General features: G+C 50.5%; 4 protein-coding genes across 11 annotated transcripts; 1 reads left to right on the forward strand and 3 right to left on the reverse strand.

Moving 5' to 3' along the window:
- Nucleotides 1-2,282: 2,282 nt before the first annotated feature.
- On the reverse strand, nucleotides 2,283-12,808 carry Proser3 (proline and serine rich 3). Of its 5 annotated transcripts, XM_050119247.1 has the most exons (10): nucleotides 11,000-11,022; nucleotides 10,358-10,453; nucleotides 9,861-10,025; nucleotides 7,451-7,578; nucleotides 7,270-7,370; nucleotides 6,061-6,143; nucleotides 5,831-5,982; nucleotides 4,384-4,565; nucleotides 3,347-4,301; nucleotides 2,283-2,708 (listed from the first exon to the last, which is right to left on the reverse strand). In XM_050119247.1, exons 2-10 carry the CDS (start codon nucleotides 10,414-10,416, stop codon nucleotides 2,515-2,517), a joined length of 2,019 nt encoding a protein of 672 aa, XP_049975204.1. In that variant the 5' UTR covers nucleotides 10,417-10,453; nucleotides 11,000-11,022; the 3' UTR covers nucleotides 2,283-2,514. The 5 variants fall into 5 exon arrangements, with proteins under 5 accessions (XP_049975204.1, XP_049975201.1, XP_049975202.1 ...); XM_050119244.1 differs by lacking the exon at nucleotides 2,283-2,708 and having other exon boundaries at nucleotides 3,178-4,301; nucleotides 5,831-5,949; XM_050119245.1 differs by lacking the exons at nucleotides 2,283-2,708; nucleotides 11,000-11,022 and adding an exon at nucleotides 12,645-12,808 and having other exon boundaries at nucleotides 3,180-4,301.
- Nucleotides 12,809-12,984: 176 nt separating this feature from the next.
- Hspb6 (heat shock protein family B (small) member 6) lies at nucleotides 12,985-16,138 on the forward strand. Of its 2 annotated transcripts, none has more exons than XM_050119249.1 (3): nucleotides 12,985-13,489; nucleotides 14,918-15,040; nucleotides 15,115-16,138. In XM_050119249.1, exons 1-3 carry the CDS (start codon nucleotides 13,424-13,426, stop codon nucleotides 15,280-15,282), a joined length of 357 nt encoding a protein of 118 aa, XP_049975206.1. In that variant the 5' UTR covers nucleotides 12,985-13,423; the 3' UTR covers nucleotides 15,283-16,138. The 2 variants fall into 2 exon arrangements, with proteins under 2 accessions (XP_049975206.1, XP_049975205.1); XM_050119248.1 differs by lacking the exon at nucleotides 12,985-13,489 and adding an exon at nucleotides 13,496-13,999.
- A 9-nt stretch (nucleotides 16,139-16,147) lies between these two features.
- Lin37 (lin-37 DREAM MuvB core complex component) lies at nucleotides 16,148-20,523 on the reverse strand. Of its 2 annotated transcripts, none has more exons than XM_050119250.1 (9): nucleotides 20,328-20,523; nucleotides 18,358-18,433; nucleotides 18,126-18,176; nucleotides 17,762-17,791; nucleotides 17,598-17,683; nucleotides 17,346-17,512; nucleotides 16,533-16,673; nucleotides 16,372-16,445; nucleotides 16,148-16,293 (listed from the first exon to the last, which is right to left on the reverse strand). In XM_050119250.1, the coding sequence occupies exons 1-9, from the start codon at nucleotides 20,359-20,361 to the stop codon at nucleotides 16,212-16,214; spliced, it is 741 nt and encodes a 246-aa protein (XP_049975207.1). In that variant the 5' UTR covers nucleotides 20,362-20,523; the 3' UTR covers nucleotides 16,148-16,211. The 2 variants fall into 2 exon arrangements, with proteins under 2 accessions (XP_049975207.1, XP_049975208.1); XM_050119251.1 differs by having other exon boundaries at nucleotides 16,158-16,293; nucleotides 20,206-20,350.
- A 2,510-nt stretch (nucleotides 20,524-23,033) lies between these two features.
- Psenen (presenilin enhancer, gamma-secretase subunit) lies at nucleotides 23,034-24,317 on the reverse strand. 2 transcript variants are annotated; one of them, XM_050119281.1, is made up of 4 exons: nucleotides 24,142-24,317; nucleotides 23,874-24,016; nucleotides 23,456-23,560; nucleotides 23,034-23,306 (listed from the first exon to the last, which is right to left on the reverse strand). In XM_050119281.1, the coding sequence occupies exons 2-4, from the start codon at nucleotides 23,932-23,934 to the stop codon at nucleotides 23,047-23,049; spliced, it is 426 nt and encodes a 141-aa protein (XP_049975238.1). In that variant the 5' UTR covers nucleotides 23,935-24,016; nucleotides 24,142-24,317; the 3' UTR covers nucleotides 23,034-23,046. The 2 variants fall into 2 exon arrangements, with proteins under 2 accessions (XP_049975238.1, XP_049975239.1); XM_050119282.1 differs by lacking the exons at nucleotides 23,874-24,016; nucleotides 24,142-24,317 and adding an exon at nucleotides 23,660-23,852.
- Between the last annotated feature and the right edge of the window lie 34 nt (nucleotides 24,318-24,351).

Raw genomic sequence — 24,351 nt, forward strand, 5'->3', positions numbered from 1 at the left:
TCATTTACGCCGTAACAAATAAGGTGAGTGCAACTATGCCCAGCTAGCATGCATCTCCTTAACTAGAACGCAGCATTTTTCTTTTGCGAAAAACCACTGTGGTTGAATGAAAATGGCCTCCATAGGCTCATCTGTGTATACTTGGTCCCTAGTTGCTGGAACTGTTTGGGAAGGATTGGATGTGTGGAAGGAGTGTGTCACTGGGAGGTAGGCTTTGAGGTTTCAAAAGACTCCTATTTCCAGTTCTCTGTCTCTGCCTTGTTTTGTGTCTCAAGTTGTGATCTCTCAGATACTACTCCAGCCAGGCCTGCCTGCCTGCTACCTTGCTCCCCACTAGGACGGTAATGTACTCTAACCCTCTGAAACTGTAAGCCCCAAATCCACATTTTCTTCTATAAATTGCTTTGGTCGTGGTGTTTTATTACAGCAATAGAAAAGTAAAACGGGCTGGAGAGATGGCTCAGCGATTGAGAGCATTGACTGCTCTTCCAGAGGACCTGGGTTCAAATCCCAGCACCCACAAGACAGCTGACAACTGTCAGTAACATCAAGATCTGACATCTTCACACAGACATGCAGGCAAAACATTAATGCAAAATAAAATTAAAAAGAAGAGTCAGGCAGTGGTGGCACACACCTTTAATCCCTGCACTCACTTGAGGGGCAGAGACAGGTGGATCTCTGTAAGTTCAAGACCATCTTTGTCTACCAAGTGAGTTCCAGGAGAGGCTCCAAAGCTACAGAGAAACCCTGTCTTGGAAAAAAAAAAAGTAAAGAAACAAACAAACATTTAAAAAAAAAAAAAACCAAGAGAGACCAATACAATAAAGAAGAAAGAAAAACAGAAAAACAAAACAGCCATATACAATGAAATTCACCAAACTCAAACTGAGCTCAGTAGGTGACATCCATATGTGTTTCATCCCCATTGTAACAACTGATTTATTTTTCAACACAGGGTTTCACTATGAGGATGTCCTCAAAGTTGAGACTCTCCTGCCTCAGCCTCCTAGGGCTACAGGTGTGTGTCACCACATCTGGCTCTCCAAAGCATCTCTGAGTCAGAGAAAAAAGAAGGAAAAGAAAAACAGGTGGACGCTACCCACTATCCTAACTGAAGCTGCATCCCTTTGATTGCGTGCAGTGTGTTGAAGGGTTCAGTTTCAAAGAGAAGAAAGCTGGGCATTGGTGGCGTACGCCTTTAATCCCAGCACTCGGGAGGCAGAGGCAGGCGGATCTCTGTGAGTTCGAGACCAGCCTGGTCTACAGAGCTAGTTCCAGGACAGGCTCCAAAGCCACAGAGAAACCCTGTCTCGAAAACAAACAAAAAGAAAGAAAGAAAGAAAGAAAGAAAGAAAGAAAGAAAGAAAGAAAGAAAGAAAGAAAGAAAGAGAAAAAGAGAAGAGAAAGGCTGTCCCTGGATGGCAAGTGCATCAGAGAGTGGGCAGATGTGTTTACAGCGATGGCAAGTTTCAGTGGCACAGGTAGGAGGTAGCCCAGACAAGGGGAGGACAGTGTAAAGGAGTTAGATTCTGATAGATTCAAAAGAGAACCAAGAGGGGAGTCAGGCTTTGGTGCGGAGCAGGGAGATCACAGCTGAAGAAAGTGGAGAAAGGGAACAAACTTGGGAAAGACAAGGAATTTGAGGACCTATGGATGGAGGTGTGGACCAGAGAGGGGGGATGCCAGCACAATGCAAGTACTGCTGTTTACTAACACTGATGTTTTCAAGACCAAATGACAGCGCCTTTGTCCCCACCTGAGATATAAAAATCCACTTCTGAGTTACAGGAGTCAGGTCCCCAATATTACCTAGAACCATGGGCTTACACACCAGACATACATACACACAACCAGAAAGGAAATTTTGTTTCTTTGGCAGGGGAGGTGGGGAAGAGGTTACATTTCCTTATTTGCACAATCAGCCTTTCTACAACAATCCCTTTCTTTCTTTCTTTCTTTCTTTCTTTCTTTCTTTCTTTCTTTCTTTTCTTTCTTTCTCTCTCTCTCCCTCCCTCCCTCCCTCCCTCCCTCCCTCCCTCTCTCTCTCTCTCTCTCTCTCTCTCTCTCTCTCTCTCTTTGGTTTTTCCAGACAGGGTTTCTCTGTAGCTTTGGAGCCTGTCCTGGAACTAGCTCTTGTAGACAAGGCTGGCCTCGAACTCACAGAGATCTGCCTGCCTCTGCCTCCCAAGTGTTGGGATTAAAGGCGTGCGCCACCACCACCCGGCCCAACAATTCATTTCTTAGAGATTAACAGTAAACTGGAAAAATGTTAACTGGAGACAACTTTATTCTTAGTATGTATGTGCGTGTGTGTCCCCCACAGCTTGTGTATGGAGGAGGTCAAAGAATTCTGAATACAGGTTGCTGGCTTCCACCTTGTTTGAGACCCAGTCTTGGTGGGTCAGTTGGCCGGTCAGTTTCCTTTACGTGGGTTCAGGAGATCTAAATTCGGGCCTTCACACTTGCAAGTACATTATCTCTCCAGCCCAGGAAAAATGGAATTTTTACAATTCAAAGTCGCCTGGCTTCAAGGGAGCCTCCTTCCCTCCTCAATCGCATTCTTGGGGACCTGGGAGGTGGGCTGGCTGGTGGAGAGGAAGATCCTGGGTCTTCAGTGTGGTCCAAAAGGAGAGATAACTGGGCATCCACTTTCCTGGAGAAAAATTGGGGAGGTAGATGCTGGGGTGTGTACTCATGGTAAGAATCTGGGGCTGTGGGTGGGGTTCTGGAAAGGGCCTTGGAAGAGGCAGGCACCCAGGAGGGTTGTCATAGGACTCAGGGCTCAGGATAAAAGATCCTGGTGAGGCCAGGCGGTGGTGGCGCACGCCTTTAATCCCAACACTTGGGAGGCAGAGGCAGGCAGATCTCTGTGAGTTCGAGGCCAGCCTGGTCTACAGAGCTAGTTCCAGGACAGGCTCCAAAACCACAGAGAAACCCAGTCTTGAAAAACCAAAAAAAAAAAAAGAATATGCAGGAAGAGCCAATTTGGCAAAGGAAAAGTGACTTAATTATTCTTCAGTTTAGGGAGTATGTAGTTGAGATTAATTACACGTCTTGTTTAACTGGGGGCCAGATACAAAACATGGTTTTGCCATTAAAATATTTTGGAGTGTTTTCTGTGTCAGTTATTTTGTTACCACTGTGACCAAAATGCATGACANAGAGGTTAAGAGCACTGGCTCTTCCAGAGGACCTGGGCTCAATTCCTAGTCCCCACGTGACAGCTCACAGCTGTCTGTAACTCCAGTTCCAGGGCTTCTGACACCCTCACAGACATACATGCACATAAAATAAAAATGAATTAAAAAAAAAAAAAGATACCCAAGGGCTCAGGGTCCCTCACCTTCCGCAGCCTGCAGAAGTCGGGTGGCCTGAGATAGCAAGTCCTCGGAGGGGGCGTGGCCTGAGGTTGTCGGGACCGAGGTCAAGGCATCACTAGCTCCCGCCTTAAATTCAGGCGACTGGACCTTCTCCAGTCTTCTGGATGCCTTTGGGGTTGTAGACGGCTGTGGATCCCTAGCTTCAACTGAGAGGGTGACTTTACTTTTCCGAAGCACCGACCGGCCCGTGGAGGACTCGGCCGTGGCTTTGCGGGACTCAGTCTTGGACCCACACTGAGACTCCAATGGAGGGGGCAGACCCTTGGCTTGAGGGGGTGTGGTCCTGACTTCCTGAGATTCTGCCTCAGGTGGAGACGGGCTCTCCAGGCTAGGGGCCATGTCGTCCAGGCTGTCTGGGAACAGCCGAGCTGTCACTACCTGGCCCAGGGCGCCCCTGAGCTGCGAACAGGGACTCTCGAAAGCTGCTGCAGCGTCTGGCTGAGCTGTCTCCTGGCGCGACGAAGCGCTGGCCCTCCGAGGTTTGAGTTTCTTGGGCTGGGCAGAACTACTCAGCTCAATGGTAGTTGGCTCCTGAGGGGTGTCCGGTAGTGGAAGGGTGGAAGCTAGGAGAGTCGGGGTGGAAGCTGGGGGCACTGGGGTGGAGACTTGGGGAGTAGGGATGGGAGCTGGGGCAGCTGGAGTGGCGGTAGGGGGTGCTGGGAAGGAGGCCACAGGAGCAGCGGGGGAGGCTAGCAGTGTGGTAGGAACCATCCCGAGAGATATCCATGGATTGGCCTGTGGGGCCCAGAGGAACCCGTGAGGGCTGGGGGTCCAGATGTGTGGAGAGGGCCCCGGAAGAGGAGGCCTCTCCACATAGAAGGCCTGTGGGGGAGGAGGCTGGGCCACATTGCCCCATGGTGGAGCACAGTTAGGCTGAGTCCCCAGGGAACCGAGATTCACTGCAGGAGCAGGAGGAGTCTGTGACAGAAAGAGGTATGTGAGACAGGAAGGAAGAGCTGGAAGGTCCCTTACCACTGTTGGGATCTCGCCTCCAACTCACCTGAGTGGCGAGGGCTGGGGTCCGAGGCAACACCCAGGTTCCATCACCCTCAGCTCCTCGAGCCTGCTCAAGCTTCCGCCGCTGCCGCCATTGGTATAAAATGTCTTCCTCGGGCTGAAGGGTTGCCTGGGAGGAGGCTGTGCTGGGAACAGGGATGCGGGCCTGGGATGGTTCTGGGACTGCTGTAGGGGGAGTAGAGAGGAAAGGGCTGAGGGAGCACAGGGTGACACCTGAAGCCCAGATTCTTCTGACGGGTGGCCCAGACACCAGACAATTCCTTTGTGAAATGAAGAAGGGCGGGGCAGAAGAGGCTTGGGATTCTCTTTCTCTTGCGATTTTGCTTTGCAGCCTGGGCTTACAGACAAGTGTCATTATACCCAGTTTGTGATTGTACTTGTATATTTCCTTATTTGTTTTTATTTCTTCCGTGATTCTGTCGAACTTGATCACATCCCTCCCTCCTGCTCCAGGTGCTCAGAGCACCTGCAGGACCCTATTATCATCCCAAAAGACCACGTACCCTCCATGGTCAGCCGTCTCCGACAGCCTCACCAGGCCTCTCCCATCTATACCACATGGCCCTGTCACTGGCCTGAACTCCCTGTGTACCCGGCTGATGCGACTCAGAGATCTGCTGAGACTGAAGGCGTGCTCTCTGAAACCTGTTCCCCTCTAGCTGTGAGAGTCTCACCTAGCCTGTGCTGGCCTCAGACTCAGTATGGAGCTGAGATTGACCATGAGATACCGATCTTCCCACCCCCGCAGCAGCAGGCGCCACCATTCCCCGCTTCTCGCTGAAGTTTTTCACCTTCAACAATCCTCATGCTGCCGCTAAGCTGCACTGGTATGAGCAGGATAGATGTGGGCTTGGGACAACACACCAGTCCTGAGCACACTGAGATTTAGCCAAGACATGTGGAATTGCCAGATATTCAACTTTGGGTGTGTGTGTGGGGGGGGGGTTGCCTACAAAAACGTTCCATATGGTTCACTGTGATATTAACAATACAAACAAGCATGGTAGGCATGGTAGTGCCTTCCTGGAATCCCAGTACTGGGGAGGCTGAGGCAGGAGAGCAAGAGTTCAAAGCCAGCAGGAGCTGCTCATGAGTTCCAAGCCAGCTCAGGCAGAGTAGGAAGACCCTGGTGCACAGAAAGAAAACTAGAGCCAATGAAGTGTGAATGTTTCCTCTACTCTGCGATCAGCCTTCTGATCTTGGAGCTTACTGTCCTAATATCAGTGAGTACAGTAGGCCTGTCACAGCCCTGACAGCCACTGTTGACAGGCCCGTGTGAAGGGCCTCCAGGGACTCGTGAATTCAGTTCATCTCCGCCATACCTGTGAGGGAGGGGTCCAGTTACTATTCCTGTATCCCAGAGAGGCCAAAGTCACACAGCTAGTAAGAGGACACGGTGGGATTTGAACCTGGCTACCATCAATCCTTACCTCCCGACGCAGATTCTTTGGGACCAGACCTCTTGTTGGAGTCTGGGTTGAAGGTCACGGAGCAAGGAGAGAGGCCATTGGAGCCGATGGGGAAGGAGGAGCTGCTGGCATCACTGGGACTGAGGGAGGAGGAGGAGGAGAGGGAGGCCTTGCTGCAGGGAGAGAGTAGCGGTGAGGGGAGCGGTGAGCCAGGCACAACTGGTGAGGGAGAGGACGGGGAGAGGCGTCACCTGCGCTTCAGGAGTTTGGCCGCTCTGCTTTGTAGGCTCAGTGTCTCCAAGTCCAGCAAAGATGAGTTCCAGGTGTTCAGGCTCTGCACAGCGAGAGGGGCCCAAAGCTAGTCCTTGTGCCAAAGGCTGCTGGGAAAGGGGCTCTTGACAGAAGGCCTGGGGACCTATATTCCACCTGGCACTTTCTTGTGGCAGGGAAGTTTAAATCCGCTTCTCTTGAGGAAGACAGGGTTACTTTCCCTCTTTCGCTCTTGGGGTTTCTGTGACCCGGGCTGGCCTTGAACTCGCGATCCTACTACCTCAGCCATGCCAGTATTGATTGCTTAGTGGGGAAAGCGCTTTCTGTACAGGTCACAGACCTGAGTTTAAGCCCTAGAACCTACGCAGAGGTGAAAGAAGAGAATCAACTCCTGGGCGTTGTCCTCTGACCTACACACACACACAGAGAGGGGGGGGGGGGACTCATACACAGACACATACTACATTTAAAATTTAAAAAGGAAAGATTGAAAGATTGAACCTATCTCCCTGACGGGACCTGCCTAATCAAAAGATTCTATCAAACAGTTCAGTGATTAACTTGAAGGTGTGTGAAAAAAAGACAGACAGGTAGGACTAGAGAGATGGCTCAGCCATTAAGATAACTCACTGCTCTTCCAAAGGCTCTAAATTCAATCCCATCACACACCCCTGCCATACTGGACTGGAATCCCCTAAAACTCAGCAAATACACCTTTTCTCCCTGGCTTCGGTCAAGTGTTGGTCCCAGCAGCATGACTATAACGAATACGCATGCGCAGCACAGCATAAACATAACAAATACGCATGCGCACGCACATTTACTTTTAGCGTTCAAAATCTCATTCAACTACCAAATTCTTCTGCTAAAGACTATTTTATTTATTTGTTTACTTACTTAAGCTGGATATCATATAGCCCTGGGCGGCCTCCGACTCCATAGACAGCTGAGGGTAACTTAAGCCTCTGACCCTAGGTGCGGAGACTCCCGCTCTGTACCAGCAGGCTTGCTTTTATGTGGCACTGGACTTTCTGTCTGCTGGGTGAGCATGTTCCCAAATGAGCCACTCTCCATGCCCACAAACCCTTTCTCGTCTAGGATTCCTTAAGGTGGTCATTGTCTCTAATTCTGTCCCAGGGCTGGTGCTCTCAACTCAGGCACGCAAGACAGGGAGAAGGTAGCAATGTCACCTGCTTTACTTTCTGAAGAGGAGCTGAAGCCAGAGATGCGTTGCACATCCCAGCAGGAGATGGACCTGTCGTTGGGGATCTTCCTTCGGGTTCACTGGCTCCTACAGGGGAACCTCAGCTGATCACAGGGACCAGGAAGAGCGGTTGCTGCTGAGCACCGAACAGGAGAGGTTTTAGGTACCTGCTGCAAGGTGACTGCTGATGTCTGACAACTTGGGCTGTAGCCACCAAAAGTCAGCTGGGGTCGGGCCTGCAGGCTGGCGTTCCTCTCGGCTTGTAGGCTGAGCTTGGCGGAACCTGTTTATGTACCTGTAAGCATCCGGGGGTGAGAAGCAGAGGGACTAAGGGAGCCGTGCGGTCATGACAGTAATTATCACAACAGCAGCAGACACGGTGCTCTTCCGTCTGTTTGTCAAGCACACGGGAAAGTGGTGCTCAGAGGCCCAGATAAGAATAACTCCTTTTGCCAGTAGTGGTGGCGCAGGCCTTTAATCCCAGCACTTGGAGGGGAGGGTGGGGTGGGCGGAGGCAGGCAGATCTGAGTTCGAGGCCAGCCTAGTCTACAGAGTGAGTTCAGGAGAAGCAGGACTACACAGAGAAATCCTGTCTCTAAAAAGCAAAATAAATTAAATAAATAAATAATAAATGCTTTCTTCAAATCTATCAAAAGCAAGCACTTGGGGATGGAGAGATGGCTCAACGGTTAAGAGCATTGCCTGCTCTTCCAAAGGTCCTGAGTTCAATTCCCAGCAACCACATGGTGGCTCACCACCATCTGTAATGAGGTCTGGTGCCCTCTTCTGGCCTGCAGGCATACACACAGACAGAATATTGTATACTTAATAAATAAATAAATAAATAATTTTTTTTTAAAAAAAGCAAGCACTTGGCCTTAAAAATCCATTTTTCTTTCTTATATATTAATGTGATTTTAATTTTTTTACATTTTTTCTCTATGTGTACATACACACACACTTACAGGCATGGGTGCACACTTGAACGGGCATGCTACAGTGCACATGTGTAGATGGGTCCCAGGGATTGGCCTGGGGTTGTCAGGCTTGGTGGCAAGCACCTTTATCCACTGGGTCATATAGCCGACCCGATATTAATTTTCTTTAATTTTTTTCTCTTTTGATTTTTTTGAGGCAGGGTTTCTTTGGGTAACTCTGGCTGTTCTGGAAATAACTCTGTAGACCAGACTGACCTTGAACTCAGAGATCCCCTGCCTCTGCCTCCTGAGTGCTGGGGTTGAAGGTGTGCATGACTACTGCCCGGCTGTATGTGTGCTTTCTCACACTTGATGTGTATGGGATAGCACACACATCACAGAAGACAACTTTGTGGAGTCAGTCCTCCATTTCCGTCTTCATGTGGGGTCTTGGGATCAAACCCAGGTTGCCAGTTACCCACTGAGCCATCTTGCTGGCCCCTTCATTTAACTTAGGCTGGTTTTGAATTCACTAAGAGTGATCTTGAACTTCTTTTTTTTTTATTTTTTTTTTATTTTTTGGTTTTTCGAGACAGGGTTTCTCTGTGGCTTTGGAGCCTGTCCTGGAACTAGCTCTGTAGACCAGGCTGGTCTCGAACTCACAGAGATCTGCCTGCCTCTGTCTCCCGAGTGCTACTGATCCTTCTGCCACTACCTTTTTTTTGGGGGGGGGGTTGTTTTTGTTTTTTGGTTTTTGGTTTTTTGGTTTCCCTGTAGCTTTGGAGCCTGTCCTGGAACTAGCTCTTATAGACCAGGTTGGCCTTGAACTCACCGAGATCCACCTGCTCTGCCTCCTGATTGCTGGGATTAAAGGTGTCTGCCACCACAACCCAGCTGCCTCTACCTCCAAAATGCTGAGTCTACAGGCATACATCACTATGCCTCATTTTATGTGGCTTTGGGAATCAAACCAAGGGCCCAGTGCATGTTGGACAGATGCGATAACAGCTGAGCTACATCACCAGCCAGACTGGCTCTTGAGCAACAAAGAATAAGGGAGCGTGAATCTGGAAGAGGAATGTCAAGTGGTGACCATTTTGGCCTATGAAGGAAAGGACAATAGCTTAGAGACAGAACAACAATAAGACAGACAGACCCTATGTTCCTATCACCTTAAATAATGCCTGCAATGTCAGCCCTGGTTGCTTCTGTTGGGACCACTAGCTGAGCGAGACATAAATATTATCAGGGACCTCTATCTTTCAGACCCGAGGACTCACTCTACGATGTGTGTTGCCATAGATCAGTATGTGGAGGAACAGAGGATTCAGAACAGTCACAGTGCATGTGTGTGCTTAGCATTCCCAATTCAAGGAAACTGAGACCAAAGCAATGCAGAGAATAATTAACCGAGGCAGGATCTGAACCCAGGCAAGCTCCAGACCCCTCAATAACACACACGAAGTGCCCGGTCCTAAGAGTACTGCGTAACAGCTGTGTCTAACAGTTATTATGGGATGCCTTCTTCTTCCCTTACACACACGAAGTGCCCGGTCCTAAGAGTACTAAGTAAACAGCTCTGTCTAACGGTCATTATGGGATGCCTTCTTCCTCCCTTGGCCCCAGATCTCCCTTCCCCGCCAGGAGTTCTGGCACTTACTTGGCTACCACAGAGTCCCCGCTGTCAATTACAGTGAGTGGCGGAGAGGTACTTTGTTCCTCAGTGCTGAGTGGGGAAGGGGTTCCGGAATCGGATGGCCAGGACGCCTCAGACAGCTCAGGGGAGTTGCTTGCTGTGGCCTGGAGAGCTTGTGGCCTTTGAGACCTGGATGGACACAGGATTTAAATTGGGAGAAATCACAAGAAGAAAAGATCAGATCAGAGGGTGATCCCGGTGGGGAATGAACACACATAGAGGTCGTCCAAGAGAGGAGACATCCCACTGTTACCAGTGGAAGGTTCAGTTGACAGCCTAAGGGAGACTGTGGTTGGGGACCCAGGTGGCAGAGAGCCGGAAGTGGGATGGCCACCAGCAGTGGGGCAGGGGACTTCTCTTAATCGGTCATCCCCATTCTCATCACATGCCTTCCTTCCTTCTAGCGGTCACTTCCTGCTGTTAGTCTATGTCACAGAACTTTACCTAAAGCGTGTCCTCACCTTGGGGCTCCAGTTCTGGCTCCTCGATGGCCAACAGGGTTGTCTACCCTGGAGAACATTTCAAAGGGGTTGTCTTGGGTTGTGAAAACTGATAGGCTACAAAAGAAGCAGAGCATGGTAAGAGGAGGACAGAAGCTAACAATTCCCATGGAATCCTGGAAGAGATGGACTACAGTTCCCACAAATCATCACTTCGTAGTCAAGACAATGCTCGTAGAGGTGTGATTCCATGACCTCTTAAAAGAGACTTAAAAGAACCTAGGAACTGGTAGTTTGTAGTTCTTAACTCTGGATCCAGCCTAGGAGGCGCTTTTATTATTTACTTATTTTGAGACAAGGTTTCATTCTGTATACAGCCATGGTTAGCTTTGCACTTCAGGTTATCCTCCTGCCTCAACCTCTTGAGTGATAGGATTACAGAAATTTAGGAGAGGGCTTTTAAAATCATAGACTTGCCAGACGGGCAGTGCTGGCACACACCTTTTAATCCCAGCACTCAGGAAGTCAAGGCAGGCAGGTCTCTGTGAGCTCGAGGCCAGCCTGGTCTATAAGAGCTAGTTTCCAGAGCTACAGGGAAACCCTGCCTCGAAATACAAAAAAAAAAACAAACAAAAAACCCACAAACTCCTATGTGATATTCACCTGTCATCCCCACACTCAAGAGACTGAGGCAGGAGGATCAGAAGTTCCAGAGGCTGGGGAGATGGCTCAGTGAGCAAAGAGCTTTGTGCACAAACACGTGGACCTGTGTTCAGATCCACAGACCCCATGTAAAGCCATGTGCTAGCACAGGTCAGCAATCAGAGTACTCCTACACTGAGGTGGGAGGTGGACGCCGGAGAGCCCCCCAAAAGCTTGTAGGCCAGCTAACCTATAGTACTCAGATGTAAACAACAAAGAGACCCTGTCTCAACAAGGTGAAAGTTGGGGTTGACACTTGTCTAACAAGTGCAATGCCCTGAGTCTGATCCTCAGCTGGGGACCGGAGGGAATGGGAGTGGGAGGGAGATGGGAGGATGACAAACAAAGCGAAAGATGAGGACAGACACCTGAGGTTGTCTGATTTCCACACTTACACGGAGAAACAGATGCACTCACACACAAAGGCTACATGGACAAGAATAACATGTTATAGAATCATGGTCCCACTCCAAGCTAACAGAATCAGAATGCCAGTAAACAAGCTAGACATTGCATCTTCTCCAAACGATCCAAGCAATTAAAAAAAAAAAGATTTAATTCTTTTTGTTTTGTGTATGAGTGTTATGCCTAAATGTATCTGTGTGCAATGCCCTCGAAGGCCAGAAGAAAGTGTCAGATTCCCTGCAATTAGCACATTACAGATGAAGGGGAGCAGCCATTTGGGTGCTGAGAGTCAAATCTGGGGTCTCTGGAAGACCAGCCACTGCTTCCCAACTCTGAGTGAGCCCTTTCTCCACCCCCATCCAGGTAAAATATGGTCTGTTGTATGGTTTTATATGTTTTTAACTGACACATATTAATTGTACACATTTATGAGGTGAAGTATATTTCAATACATGTATGCAATGTGTTATGATCAAATCAAGGTAATTAATCTCTTTAAACATCTTCCATGAAGCCCATTTCATGAAGACCACGACTAAAAAACAAGTCATTTATTAGCCAGGCATGGTGGAGCATGCCTGTAACCCCAAAACTCAGGAGGCAGAGGCAGGGGCAGGAGGATCTCTGAGTTCAAGGTTAGTCTGGTCTACAGAGTGAGTTCCAAGACAACCAAGGGCTTCACAGAGAAACCTTGTCTCAAAAAAATAAAAATAAAAATAAAAAAGAAGAAAGAAAGTAATTTAAAACACATAAATAAAAAAAGAGGAATATACAAAAATAAAGCAACAACAAAGAACCAGACTAAAACGTACTAAAACGTACACAGTACGTTTCCGGTCAAATCTGTTAAGGGGAGGAGGATGTGGAATGAGGGTAGGGGTAGATGGACTACAATCCCCATGAGCCACCGGGCCCTCCTAAGCGAGAAAGTTCAACGATAACACCCACGGTTGTCTGGGGAAATTTGGAAACCAACAAACTTAATTTCCAAGTTTCTTTTAGACTCCCTTAGAGCCACCCAGAGAGAACAAAAGACATGAGATCCCAGGGATGGGGAAGCTCACGGCTGGAGCGCCAAAACCTGCGTAGCATCTTGGGAGTTGTAGTTCCAGTGTGGTTGGGCCGGAGACCCCAGGCTCCAGCAAACCCGTGTTACCTTCCCTGGGCTTCCTGTGATCTCTGAGGGAGGGACAAACCTCACCTGCAGTCCGTCCCGCATCTACCTCAGCGTTAGTGCCAGCTGAGCTCCTTAACGGGACACCCCGACGCCTACCCTCCTCGCTTAGTAACGCTGTCAGCTCCGCCCCTTTTGGAGGGACCTCCAAGGCGACCAATGATAGTCTAGAAAATAAAAGTAACTGGAAAAGCGGCCGAGGGATGTTCTCTCGTGACTGGCTGCAGCACTGCTGAGGGCGCTTGTTTGATTGGAGGCGGGTAGTGTGCAACAGTCATTGGCAAGACTTTTGACCAATAGAAAGGATCAGAGGCTGGGCAGCCGCTTGGAAGAGCGCTAAGTGTGTTGGCTATTACGCTGTCCTTTTTTCCCTAACCGCAAGAGTTGTTGAAGGAGCTAAGTCCCAGCTCCAGCTTAACTACTGTTGCGGGGGTAACCGGGGACATCTGTCTTCACTTGGCCATCCCTCTATCAGTTGGGCCGGCAAACCCGTCTTGATGGTCACCTTAACCACTTTCCTCTTGCTACTGAGCAGCTGGTCTCACTCCTTGCCAGGTCCGGGCTCCTGGCCCAAGCTGTAGGATCAAAACGAGCTATTTCTGGCCCCGGCGCGCAGCCCCTGGGGGCCGACCTGGAGTGTTCATGCTCACGCCCCCCCCCTGGCCGCTGAGCACCCGAGGCTGAGTCAGAGGCCCAGAATTAGGCCCGACCTACTCTGGGGTAGGGTCTGTTCTGTGTCCTCTGACAGCCTGGCGTGGCTGCCGCATTCTCCAAGAATCTTCCTAAGACTGGTGCGTCATCCTCAGATGCCAGCCGGGCGGAGATGGATTAAGAGGACGGAGAACTCTGATGGACTCTTCTTAGGGGCCCAGGTTCCCAACTGCTGCCACAGTGGTTCGCCACACCTAGAAGGGTCTGCCTCCTTAAGCATTAGCTTCCCCTTCTAGAAATGGAAAAGGCTTAATAACAGTAACCTGGTGTCCTTTTCCAGGCATCCAGCAGGCGTTTAATAACTAGCCAAGTCATTATTGAAGTTTCTAAATAAGGCATACTAATGGCTGAGTCTGGCCTCAATCCCAGTGTCCCTGAGAGGCCGGCCGCGGGGGCCGCACTAGGCACGGTATAAATCGGAGAGTGCGTGCGCTTGGGCACTGCGGAGCCCAGAGTGGCAGCGGAGGAACAGAATGGAGATCCCCGTGCCTGTTCAGCCTTCTTGGCTGCGCCGCGCTTCAGCTCCTTTACCTGGTTTTTCCGCTCCGGGACGCCTCTTTGACCAGCGTTTCGGGGAGGGGCTGCTTGAGTCCGAGCTGGCTTCGCTGTGCCCTGCTGCGATCGCCCCCTACTATCTGCGCGCCCCCAGTGTGGCACTGCCCACAGCTCAGGTGCCAGACCTGGGGGAAGGGACAACTCAACTACTAACAGGACTAGCGGTCTGGTTCTCCCTGGGGTGGGGGTATGGGAATGTCTGGATTTTAAGTTTAGGGAAGAATGCCACCTTTCAGCGGCCCACTGAGAGTCCTCCGAATGTGGTGTGTTGTTCCCCTGAGGGGCGAGGAGTGGAGTCTCATAGCTCGGGGGGGGGGGGGGGGGGGGGGGGGGGGGGGGGGGGGGGGGGGGGGGGGGGGGGGGGGGGGGTGGAAGGACTGAAGGAGGAAGGTGACCCCAGGAATCCGGGGAAGGGACAGTGAGTCCCGAAGGGTTGGAGTGGTCTCGTGTATCCGTCTCCCACTTGGGTGATTTGATGAAAGCAGCCTTGGTCACTTTAAAGCAGAGGAAGAGTACCATAAATTAGAAGGCACAGGTTTCATGACCTGAGAACTCTGGAGATGGGGAAGTGGCATCATTTGCTAGCGTGGTGGGGAATAAGAGATCTCATAACCAAAGACATGGTGGCTGTGGAGTCAATGACATGGGGTGGGGGTACAGGGCATGTACCCAACCTGTCACCCTATGAATGCGGAAGTTCAGGAGAGGTGGACCCAGTGCCTACAAGAGGAGGGAGGAGGCTAGTTATTTATGTGTAAGGTTGAGGTTCTGGTGACTCCGAGAAGGGGACTGTCTTTGGGCAGCAGCACTGTAACCTATAGCGTAGGGGTGCTGAGCCCCAGAAGCCGAGCCCTAATCCAATGAAAATCCAACACCTGGGGGCTGGAAAGATGGCTCAGAGGTTAGGACAACTGACTGCTGTTCCGGAGGTCCTGAGTTCAATTCTCAGCAACACCCCCATCTGTAGTGAGATCTGGTGCCCCAGAAGACTATACATAATAAATAAATCCCACACCTATGTCCCATGTGTGCAGGTGGCCAAGGACCCTGGGTATTTTTCTGTGCTGCTGGATGTGAAGCACTTCTCCCCAGAGGAAATCTCTGTCAAGGTGGTTGGCGACCACGTGGAGGTTCACGCACGGCATGAGGAGCGCCCGGTAGGCCTGCAGGCCAGATGGGACAGCAGGGTTGGGCAGGAAGGTGGGACGCTCAAGTCCATTTTCTCCCCCAGGATGAACATGGATTCATTGCTCGAGAGTTCCACCGTCGCTACCGCCTGCCTCCTGGCGTGGACCCTGCTGCTGTGACCTCGGCACTGTCTCCTGAGGGTGTCCTGTCCATCCAGGCCACACCAGCATCGGCCCAGGCCCCACTTCCATCACCACCTGCTGCCAAGTAGGGGTCCGGGCATTATAGGACCGAATCTAAGAAGCCTCTTTAGGCTCCCTTTTAAAAGCCAATCTGACTCCGCTGCCCAGCCAGATATCCCAATCGCTGTCAAGACAGTTCCTCCCCACCAAATATGAGTGTCTTCCCCTAGGACCTTTCCACCTAAAGCCCTACCTGGGCCTTAGTGACTGAGACACGCCCCCCCCCAAGCCTGCCCTGCCCTGTCAGCTTTCAGCCCCATCCATAATACCCCGCTAGAGACAACACAAACACTGTCACCCTCCTTGGCCTACACTCCCACCTGACTGAGCCCACTCTGGGCTTCTACTAGCACTAGGCCCCCTACTGCACTTCTAAGTTGTAGAATACCCACACTGTGAGACCAGAGTACGATGCAGATAGTGCTCCCCCCCACCCCAGGCCTGTCACCTAATTCCCCACACTGACCCATGGGAAGGCCAGTCTGACCCAGACTGCATGGGCTTTCCACATCAGAACATTCAAGTCTGGTCCACCAGACTCTAGATCCTGTCCCTGCCACCTAACAGTCTGCCCCAGGCCATTTTCTGACTTGAAACTCCAGGAGCCTAAGTTCCCAAATCCTGTTCTGATTTCCCAATCCTTGGAAATCTATTCCCAACCAACCAGGAGCCCCAAACTCAGACTGTACAGGCACCCCAACTTCCCCAGATGAGCTAGGCCAATAAACCAGAACCCTTGGGTTCCTTTGTCCCGACTCCCCCCCTGCAGCCAGACAGCCTAAGCAGCCGCCTCCCATCACTTGTCCTGTAAGATCAGTCACAACTCCGTTCCCTGTCACCTCATGCCCTTCCTATCAATCCCCAATAAAGGCGCTAAAAGATTCATCGACTGCCTTATGTCTGGGCCAGTTTTGGTTGGGGGCAGGTTTATTGGGGTGGGGGTGGGGGGCTGGGAACATCACTGCCGATCATACATCTCCCGCAGGATCTTCATGCTTTCTGAGTAACGAAGCTGATTCCGATGAGATGCCTCCTTCCACCTAGCAAGGTAAAGGAGGATTTAGCAACTGCTGCAGAGGGCATGCAGGCAGGGAGCAAGTGGGGCAGGGCACGCTCACCTCTGGCGTATACGTTTCCAGCGCTGCATGTTGCGATAGATGAGCGTGGAAAGAGACGGTTCAGGCTCGGAGGGCTGCATGGACAGAGAGGCCCAGCTAGGTGGCCACGCCCCAACCTCCCAACACATGTCCTGAATGCCAGGCCAGCCTTATACACCTACTTCATCATCTGGGGTACCCTGGGTCTCAGGCTGCAGGGGGGATGGAATTCGGGATCTGCAGGTATCGCCAAGTGATCCAGGGGCTGTGGGTGGAGGCAGCTTGTACACATCACGGCTTTTGCTGTTGATGACCTCTGAACCCTAGGGAGACCAAGCCCCACTGTGAGGCCCAAGAGTCAGAGCAGAATGTTGAGTGTACATGCATCCCTCCTACCTTTCCCAGTGACGCAGACATGAGTCAGAAACCTGCACCTGGAGGAGTCACAGCAGAGGGACACATACCTTTACCAGCTAGAGAATGGTCTTCCTGTTCTAGGGACTGGATCTTTTTGTCAGTCTGAAAACCCTTGTCTACCCTTGCCAAGCCCAGGGAATTCCATCTATACCTGTCAGCCCAAGGTCAAGAGCCTGCCTTAAGGAATTGTCCAGGGGGCAACAAGTCTACCCTTATCTTGACAGAGTCAAGTCCTATGTCCGTCCCAGGGATCTCTGTCTTCCCTCTTAGGCCAGATGACTTCCAAACCCCCATCATCCTCCACCCCACTCAGAGGGTCCACATTTGCTCACCAAGGCCCCACCTGGTAGCCACATCTGTTTGCACTAAAGATCCCTGTTTAGCCCGCTATTTCTTGGAATCCCTGTTCCCTAGGGAGCTGTATCTATCTGGCCTAAGGATCTGTCTTCACCTAACGGCACATAGCTGTGTGTCCTACTCTACAACGGGCCCAGAGATTACAGCAATCTACCACCAATGGGGGGGGGGATCTTGAGTCTATCCACCCACTGCTCTCTCTGGCCTCTGGGTCATCCCACCTCCTCATCCTCAGGCAGAGGGGGCAGTGGTGAGCTGGGTGACCGCTCCCGCTCTCGCACTGAGGGACTGTTGCGCATCCAGGCACGGCAGATGGGGTACAATGGTGTGTTCTCACTGAACTGGGCCAAATCCACACTCCGGTCAAACAGCTTGATCACATATGTGTCTGGGGTGGTGAGGTGGGACACAAATGAGCACCCTTATTTAGTTCCTGGCTCCATGCCCACCCTCTCGGGCCCCTGCCTACTCACTGGATCTCTGAGGACCCCCCTCAGTCAGCCCATCGTCCATCTCCCTCCTCTTCTTCCTCCGCTGGTGGGGGAAGCGGGCGGATGGCCTGTGTGGTGAAGGTGAGCGTCAGCCTGGAGCTGGGGACTGGGAACCCGAGAGTGGGCTGGGGCCCCAGCCACCTTACCTTTTGCCAGTAGCAGCGATGGAGCAATCCCTGCAGGGAGAGACAGGGTATCAGCAGGCCGAGCCTTTAATAAACACCTGCTCAACACCCCCACCCCAAGGCAGGGGTGATGTAGTTCGGTAGTAGAGCATTTGCATAGCATGGGCAAAAACCCTGGGGTTCAATCCCTAGCACTGAAAACAAACAAAAATGGACATCCTGGGGTTTACTGCTACCCCTCGGGCCTTGTATCCCACAAACATCCCCAAGGTGTGAGCCACTTACACCGCAGGTATCTCTGTCCATATAAGACGGTTATGACTCGGAGGAGGGAAAAGTTACCTAACCCAAACTCTCAAGTCTAAACCCCATCAAAACCTCTTACTTGTTGTGTGTATCCAAGGGTGTCTTTCCAGCATCTTCATCCAGACGTTCCCTAGGAGCAAAAAGCACCATTGGCTTAGGGTACTGAGGGCCCCGAGTGTGATAATAATGGGTCTCCCCAGGGAACACCTTTCTCCCCGTGTCGGCCTCTAGATCTCATCCAGATCCCAACCACAGAGAGTCCAGACACAATCCCCACCCTTGTGGTCCCCCAGGGTGGAGCAGACCCCAACCTGTCCATGTGACTCTTCTCCAGGAGACACTGAAGAACGGCATCCAGCTGGTTCCGGGCTTTGGCCATCTCCATCTCTGAGGGCAGAAGGTACGAAGTAGGAATCAGTTCACATATGTGCACCCCCACATCCTCTGTGGGAGGCAACCCTAAGGTCTGGTCCAGGTGCCCTGAAAGTGGCAGCTTTGGTGCCCCTCAGTGGAGAAATAAGACAAAGACAGAATGGGGGGGCTGAGCCTTAGGCAGAGGTCAAGCCGAGGCTGCTGCCATTGCTCCAGTCTGTTGGCTTCTCTCCCACACAACACCAGCTTAAGGTCTATGATCTGCACACCTTCCATGGACAGCCCTTAGGGGCTTTCTATGGGGTCCTGAACTAGGTCTGGCTCTCTAAACTAACCCCTCTTCCTGAATCCCCACCAATCCAAAGGCTCCTGGACTCACCATAGATACCCCTTTCCCTTCTTGGTCTCAGCCCACTTGGCTTCCTGTGTGTCTAACCACGTATTCCCTCCCCACTTTGCCCTCTCCTCCCACTCAGCTCCTAGCCTCATTCTCTCCTTCTGATCCACTTTCCACGATGTGGACAAGAGACACCCCCCCCCCATGAAGGAAGTCAGGCCTAGCTAGGCATAGTAGCTGCTGTACCAGCACCAGCTCTGGAGGCTGAGACAGGAGGATTAAGAGTTCAAGGCCAGCCTCAGCAACGTAAGACCCTGGCTCAAACAACATAAGCAAAACAGAGAAAAAAGTAATAAAAACAATCAACCTGGCTTTGGTCTCCCCCCCTTCAGGATTCCACAATCCTGACCCCAGAAAATGCGGTCTGGACTCAGCCCGGTGTTTCCGAGCCTACCCTCGTCCTGTTGCATATTTGTGGCAAGGCTCCTTCCACTTTAGTGTCTCTCACTAGGCAGCCGTGGGGTGGCCTGGAATTTACTAAACAGAACAAACTGACCTTGAATTCAGAAACCTGCCAGCTTCTGCCTTCCACGCACTGGGATTAAAGGTGTGTGCCAACACAAACAACCCCTCCACTATTCCACTCAAGTTTTCTTATTGTTTTTGTTCTGTTTTGGTTTTTTGTTTTATTTGGTATCTTGTGGTACACATTTACCAACTCACTCCTTGGTTCACAAACCTTCCTAGACTACCCATTTCCCTCAGAGGAAAAGTCCTGGACCCATCAATCTGTCCTCCTCCCCACTACCTCTTTGCCTCCACTTCTTCATTGCCGCAGCCATCCTGGCCTCCTCGCTGCTCCCTTGGTTCCGCTGGCTACTCCCCCACATCGCCACTCCAACTGCCATTTCCTCCCACCTTGAGGACTGATTTGTTTGGTTAGCTGTGACTATAGGAAATATCACTAGGGCCTGGTTTTACTTATTTTTCAGGGCTGGGAATGAAACCAGGAGTCCAGGGCGTGCTAAGCAAACGATCTACCATAGGCGCACCTACAGCCTTATCTCGTTTTAGGTAACACTTCTCCCATTTAACACCTCACATCACTATTTACTACTGACCACCTTTTCCTTCTGGATTCTGTGCTCCCGCCTCACTGCCCTTTACCACGCCATTGTAGGTTTCCCGTCTGGCTCTGCCTGAGCCTATGTTTTCTCATCCACCCCACACTTCCTACGCCCTAAGGTTACTGGAATACAGAAACTGAGAATTGATTCCCTGTACTTCAGGGTCATAGCACAATTGCTGACTCGTGCCCACTTCCAGAAATGGGAAAACTGAAGTAGAACAAGAAAAGGACTCTTCTTAAGAGTTAGGGACTCCGCACCCCGCAGTTTTACGACAGCCACAGGGCCAGAACCTTTCAATCTCAAAGCTACTCTGAACATACCCGGGATGGTTTGAAGGTGGCATGCTCATGCGATTGTCAGATGGGCTGCAGAGAGATGCCACATAGTTCCCTTTTTCGCGATAACCCACGTCTCTCGGGTATCCTGGATCATCAGTCCTCACCTGATTTCTCCACTTTTACCTTCACCGGGAACATGGTTTGGGTCCAAGTCTAATTCGCTGGATCAGAAACACTTAGAGGAGACAGGATTCACAAGCCAAGGCAGGAGGCGGGCAGGAAAAGGTCAAAGGTAAGCCTGGGTACCACTGGTCCTCGGGCCTGAGCACCGTCCAGTGGCCAATGCCTTGACCGCCACCTCCCTTCCTTCCCTTCTGTAGGCGGGCCCCTTCGGCAGCCGCTATTTCCCATTAGTTAATGAAAACGTCAATTTCATTCGCAGGCCAATTGATAGCCTGTACCATTGGCTCCCCAGCCTGTAAGTTCCACCTTCCCGAGGCCCTGTTTCCGGAAACAAACCAACGACAACCCAGGAAACTACTGGGGGGGGGGGGGGGGGGAGATCGTGTGATTCAAACTTCCAGGGCTCGCCGCGCGGAGCACTGTGGGAAACAAAAGCGCAAGGCTTCTCGAGATTCGTAGTGGTATTGTCAGTATACTCATTTATAGCTTTGAACTAACTGCTGTAGCTCTTTGTCACCGAGATCCCTAAAAAGGAAGAGCGATCTGGAGTTGGACTGGCTTCTTAGGGAAAGCTGGCTAGGTATCAATTGCCTGCTGAGCAAAATCTCTGTGAGTTAAGTATTTAGAGCGCTGGGTATTCATGCGGATAGTGAGGACACTGCAGGAACAAAGCAGGCAATGCTGCCTTGCCCTAAGGTGGCTTATCTTGTAGAGAATAGTAGTCAATAAGCCAAAATTCTAAATGAAATGTAATAGGGACAAAAATATGCTCTAAAATAGTCCTAGGGAACGTCAAGGTAGGACTAAGATTTTATATCGTTATTTATTTGTTCATTTATTTATGTTTATTTATTGCCTCACTCTGGCTCAGTCTAGCCTGAAACTATATATGCAACCCAAGCTGGCTTTGAACTTTAACATACCCTGCTTTTTGTCTGTTTACTTATTTATTGGGGGTTGGGGTGTGAAGGGGCACACATGTACCATGGTACACCTGTAGAGGTCAGAGGATCACGAGATTTGGTGGTCAAACTCAGGCCAGGATTGGCAGCAAGTGCCCTTACACACTGAGTCATCTAACCAGACCCTTTGCTGAAACTTTTTTTTTTTAATTTATGTTATCTTATTTAGTTGGTTTGAAGGTGTCAGATCCCTTGGAACTGGACTGACAGAATTGTGAGCCATCATGTGGGTGCTGGGATTTGAACCTAGGTCCTCCGGAAGCGCAGCCAGTGCTCTTAACCAGTGAGCCATCTCTCCAGCCTTGAAATTGTATTTTATTGTTTTGGGTCAGGATATCAGTATATAGCTCTGGCTGGCCTGGAACTCACAGAAATCCCCATGCCTCTGCTTTCAAGTGCTGGGATTACAGATGTGAGCCACCGAAATCATGAAATTTTCAATAGGAAGATCAAGGGGCCAGAGACATGGTTCACTGGTCAAGGGGACCCAAGTTGGTTCCCAGTACCCACATGGAGACTCATAAGCATCTGCAACTGCAGTTCCAGAGGACAAGACGCCCTCTTCTGGCTTCCATGGGCACTGCATTAAAGCATGCGTGTGTGTGTGTGTGTGTGTGTGTGTGTGTGTGTGTGTGTCGCACCTAAAAATAAAGAATAAAAATAGGGAAGTCAATGAAGTTTTTCTAAGAGTGCTCTTAAGATAGTTCTCTTGCTCTAGACACCTCCCGAGTCTAGGCTTACATGAGTTCTTCCTTGGCCGACAATACTAAAACACAGAACAAGAAAGTATCTTGGGGGCTGGAGAGATGGCTCAGAGGTTAAGAGCATTGCCTGCTCTTCCAAAGGTCCTGAGTTCAATTCCCAGCAACCACATGGTGGCTCACAACCATCTGTAATGGGGTCTGGTGCCCTCTTCTGGCCTGCAGGCATACACACAGACAGAATATTGTATACCTAATAAATAAATAAATATTTAAAAATAAAATAAAATAAAATGGAACCACTTAATTTATTTAAAAAAAAAAGAAAAAAAAGAAAGTATCTTGTTTGGTTTGCCTGCTGGGAATTGAACCTAGCATCTTTCTCATGCGGAACAAGTGTGTTGCCAGTAAACTACATCCCCAGTTAAGAAAGTCGGGGTGTTTTGTTTGTGTGTCCCTACTTTGTAGACCAGGCAGCTGCAAACTCACAGAGATCGTTTGCCTCCACCTCCCCGGAGCTGAGATTAAAGATGTGCACCACCCCCATCTGGCTAAGAAAGTTATTTTTTTGTTGTTATTTTTTTAAGATTTATTTATTTATTATGTATACAATGTTCTGCCTCCATGTATGCCCGCATGCCAGAAGAGGGCACGAGATCTCATTACAGATGGTTGTGATCCACCATGTGGTTGCTGGGAATTGAACTCAGGACCTCTGGAAGAGCAGTGACTGCTCTTAACCACTGAGCCATCTCTCCAGCCCCGAAAGTTGTTATTTTTTAATGCACAACTACCAGTACAGGATAGCAGCCCCTAGAAGTGGGGTGTCACTCTTTTCTTCCTCGTCTGTGAGACAGGGCTCCTCAGCAGGAGAGTTCCTATTTCAAAAGGGTCTGAGTGGTAGTCAATAAAATCAAAATTCGCACAATGTGTGAAGCCTAACACATAACACATTCAGTAAGTGTTTTTGAATGTTGGCAACCATTTTATGCTTCTACTTCCAAAAGATACCAAGAAGTCAATATTTAAAGTTAGGGTCATTTATTGGGGCAGATGGGAAATGGGGGACAGTCTTCAGGGTTTGAGAAAAAGCTTAGCGCAGAGAAGCCCATCCTGGGAGAAAGAACAGACCGCCAGCTTGCCAGCTTGTGAGGTTGTAAGGGGGTTCCCAGGGGAATGGTGAAGGAAAGGTAGTCCCCAAGAGCACCCCAGCGGGGCCGGTAGATCTGGAAGATGGTGATCCAGGTGGTGAGAACAATTACCCAGAAGAGGAAGCCCACAGCTGAGCGCCAAACATCTATAACGAAGAACAAGGGTAGGAAGAGTTGTCCTCCCCCAGGCCCGCCTTTTTATCTCTGCCACAGATCTCCCAGAGGTCTGGAGCCTCCACCGTCCTTCCAACCACCCGCTACCCTGTTGGTTTTTTGCTGGTGCCCTAGAACTCACAGCCTTTGATTTGGCTCTGCTCTGTGTAGGCTGGGGCGAGGAAGGCCTCTCTGAAGAACCAGAAAATGTTGACCAACCAAAGAAAAGGCAGGAATGCAAAACCACCTAGGAAAAAAATAGCCACACTTGGCCAACCAGCAATGAGGACCTTCCCTAATCCCCACCTTAAAAGGCCCATTTAGAAGGGCCTCTCCCAAGTCCAACCGGAGATCTTCATATTCTTTCTCTCTTGGGACTCAGAAACTGAGGCTTCCAGCTTGCTCCTTCCTGAGATCTCTCTTCTCGCGGACCAGAGTCTCCATTCCCAGTTGCGTTACCCCTTAGATCCACAACCCAGGTCCCTATGTCCTCTAGCCTCGGGGCGCTCTAGTCCAGTCCCCTGTATTACCCGAAACCTAGGGGGGGTGGTTGGCCTTACCAAGATAGTACTTCCGGCACAGATTCAACTTCTCCTCATTGGACACCCGCTCCAAGTTCATAGCTGCGCTGGAGCCCGGTGGTCCTAAGGGTCTGCAGACCGAGACCCAAACGACAGGCGCGAGATCACGAACTACCACGCCCCTATTACGACAAATTAGATAAAGGGGGGGGGATTGCTACGAGGAGGGTACCTCTGCGCCCTCGAACAGGCTGGTGCGGAGAAGTTCTTTATCTAGTTAGGGTGCGCGAGACAACCCCCAACTCACCAGTGGAGTTTATCCCTTCTGCTGGGATTCCTTCGTTGTTTTTAACTACGGCCGTTTGCAGGAGACGTCGCAGGTTTCTGTGGAGTTTGTAGTCTTTTTTTTTTTTTTTAAATTTTCCCTGGAGGCTACGTTGTACGCATGCGCTGCTAGGAAATTTGCGCACGACTGTCTGGGAGGACAAGCGGGCCTACAACACGCGTGCGCGGTCGC

This window comes from Alexandromys fortis, unplaced genomic scaffold, assembly GCF_014885135.2.
Source record: "Alexandromys fortis isolate MF-2015 unplaced genomic scaffold, M_Fortis_MF-2015_v1.1 scaffold_140, whole genome shotgun sequence".
NCBI lineage: Eukaryota > Metazoa > Chordata > Mammalia > Rodentia > Cricetidae > Alexandromys > Alexandromys fortis.

Bases quoted from the DNA above. Each gene is read 5' to 3' on its own strand.
- Lin37 (XM_050119250.1), bottom strand. From the start codon at position 20,361: ATGTTCCCGGTGAAGGTAAAAGTGGAGAAATCAG. The intron at 17,513-17,597 runs GTGAGTAGGCAG...TCACCACCCCAG, and splicing joins GGGGGGTCCTCAGAGATCCA to ACACATATGTGATCAAGCTG. The intron at 16,674-17,345 runs GTGGGATGACCC...TGGTCTCCCTAG, and splicing joins CTCTGCCTGAGGATGAGGAG to GGTTCAGAGGTCATCAACAG.
- Psenen (XM_050119281.1), bottom strand. From the start codon at position 23,934: ATGAACTTGGAGCGGGTGTCCAATGAGGAGAAGTTGAATCTGTGCCGG. The intron at 23,561-23,873 runs GTAAGGCCAACC...TTTTTTTCCTAG, and splicing joins GTGCCGGAAGTACTATCTTG to GTGGTTTTGCATTCCTGCCT. The intron at 23,307-23,455 runs GTGAGTTCTAGG...TCTTCGTTATAG, and splicing joins GCAGAGCCAAATCAAAGGCT to ATGTTTGGCGCTCAGCTGTG.
- Proser3 (XM_050119247.1), bottom strand. From the start codon at position 10,416: ATGTTCTCCAGGGTAGACAACCCTGTTGGCCATCGAGGAGCCAGAACT. The intron at 4,302-4,383 runs GTGAGTTGGAGG...TTTCTGTCACAG, and splicing joins CCCCAGCCCTCGCCACTCAG to ACTCCTCCTGCTCCTGCAGT. The intron at 2,709-3,346 runs GTGAGGGACCCT...CCACAGCCCCAG, and splicing joins ACTTCTGCAGGCTGCGGAAG to ATTCTTACCATGAGTACACA.
- Hspb6 (XM_050119248.1), top strand. From the start codon at position 13,802: ATGGAGATCCCCGTGCCTGTTCAGCCTTCTTGGCTGCGCCGCGCTTCA. The intron at 14,000-14,917 runs GTGCCAGACCTG...CCATGTGTGCAG, and splicing joins TGGCACTGCCCACAGCTCAG to GTGGCCAAGGACCCTGGGTA. The intron at 15,041-15,114 runs GTAGGCCTGCAG...TTTCTCCCCCAG, and splicing joins CACGGCATGAGGAGCGCCCG to GATGAACATGGATTCATTGC.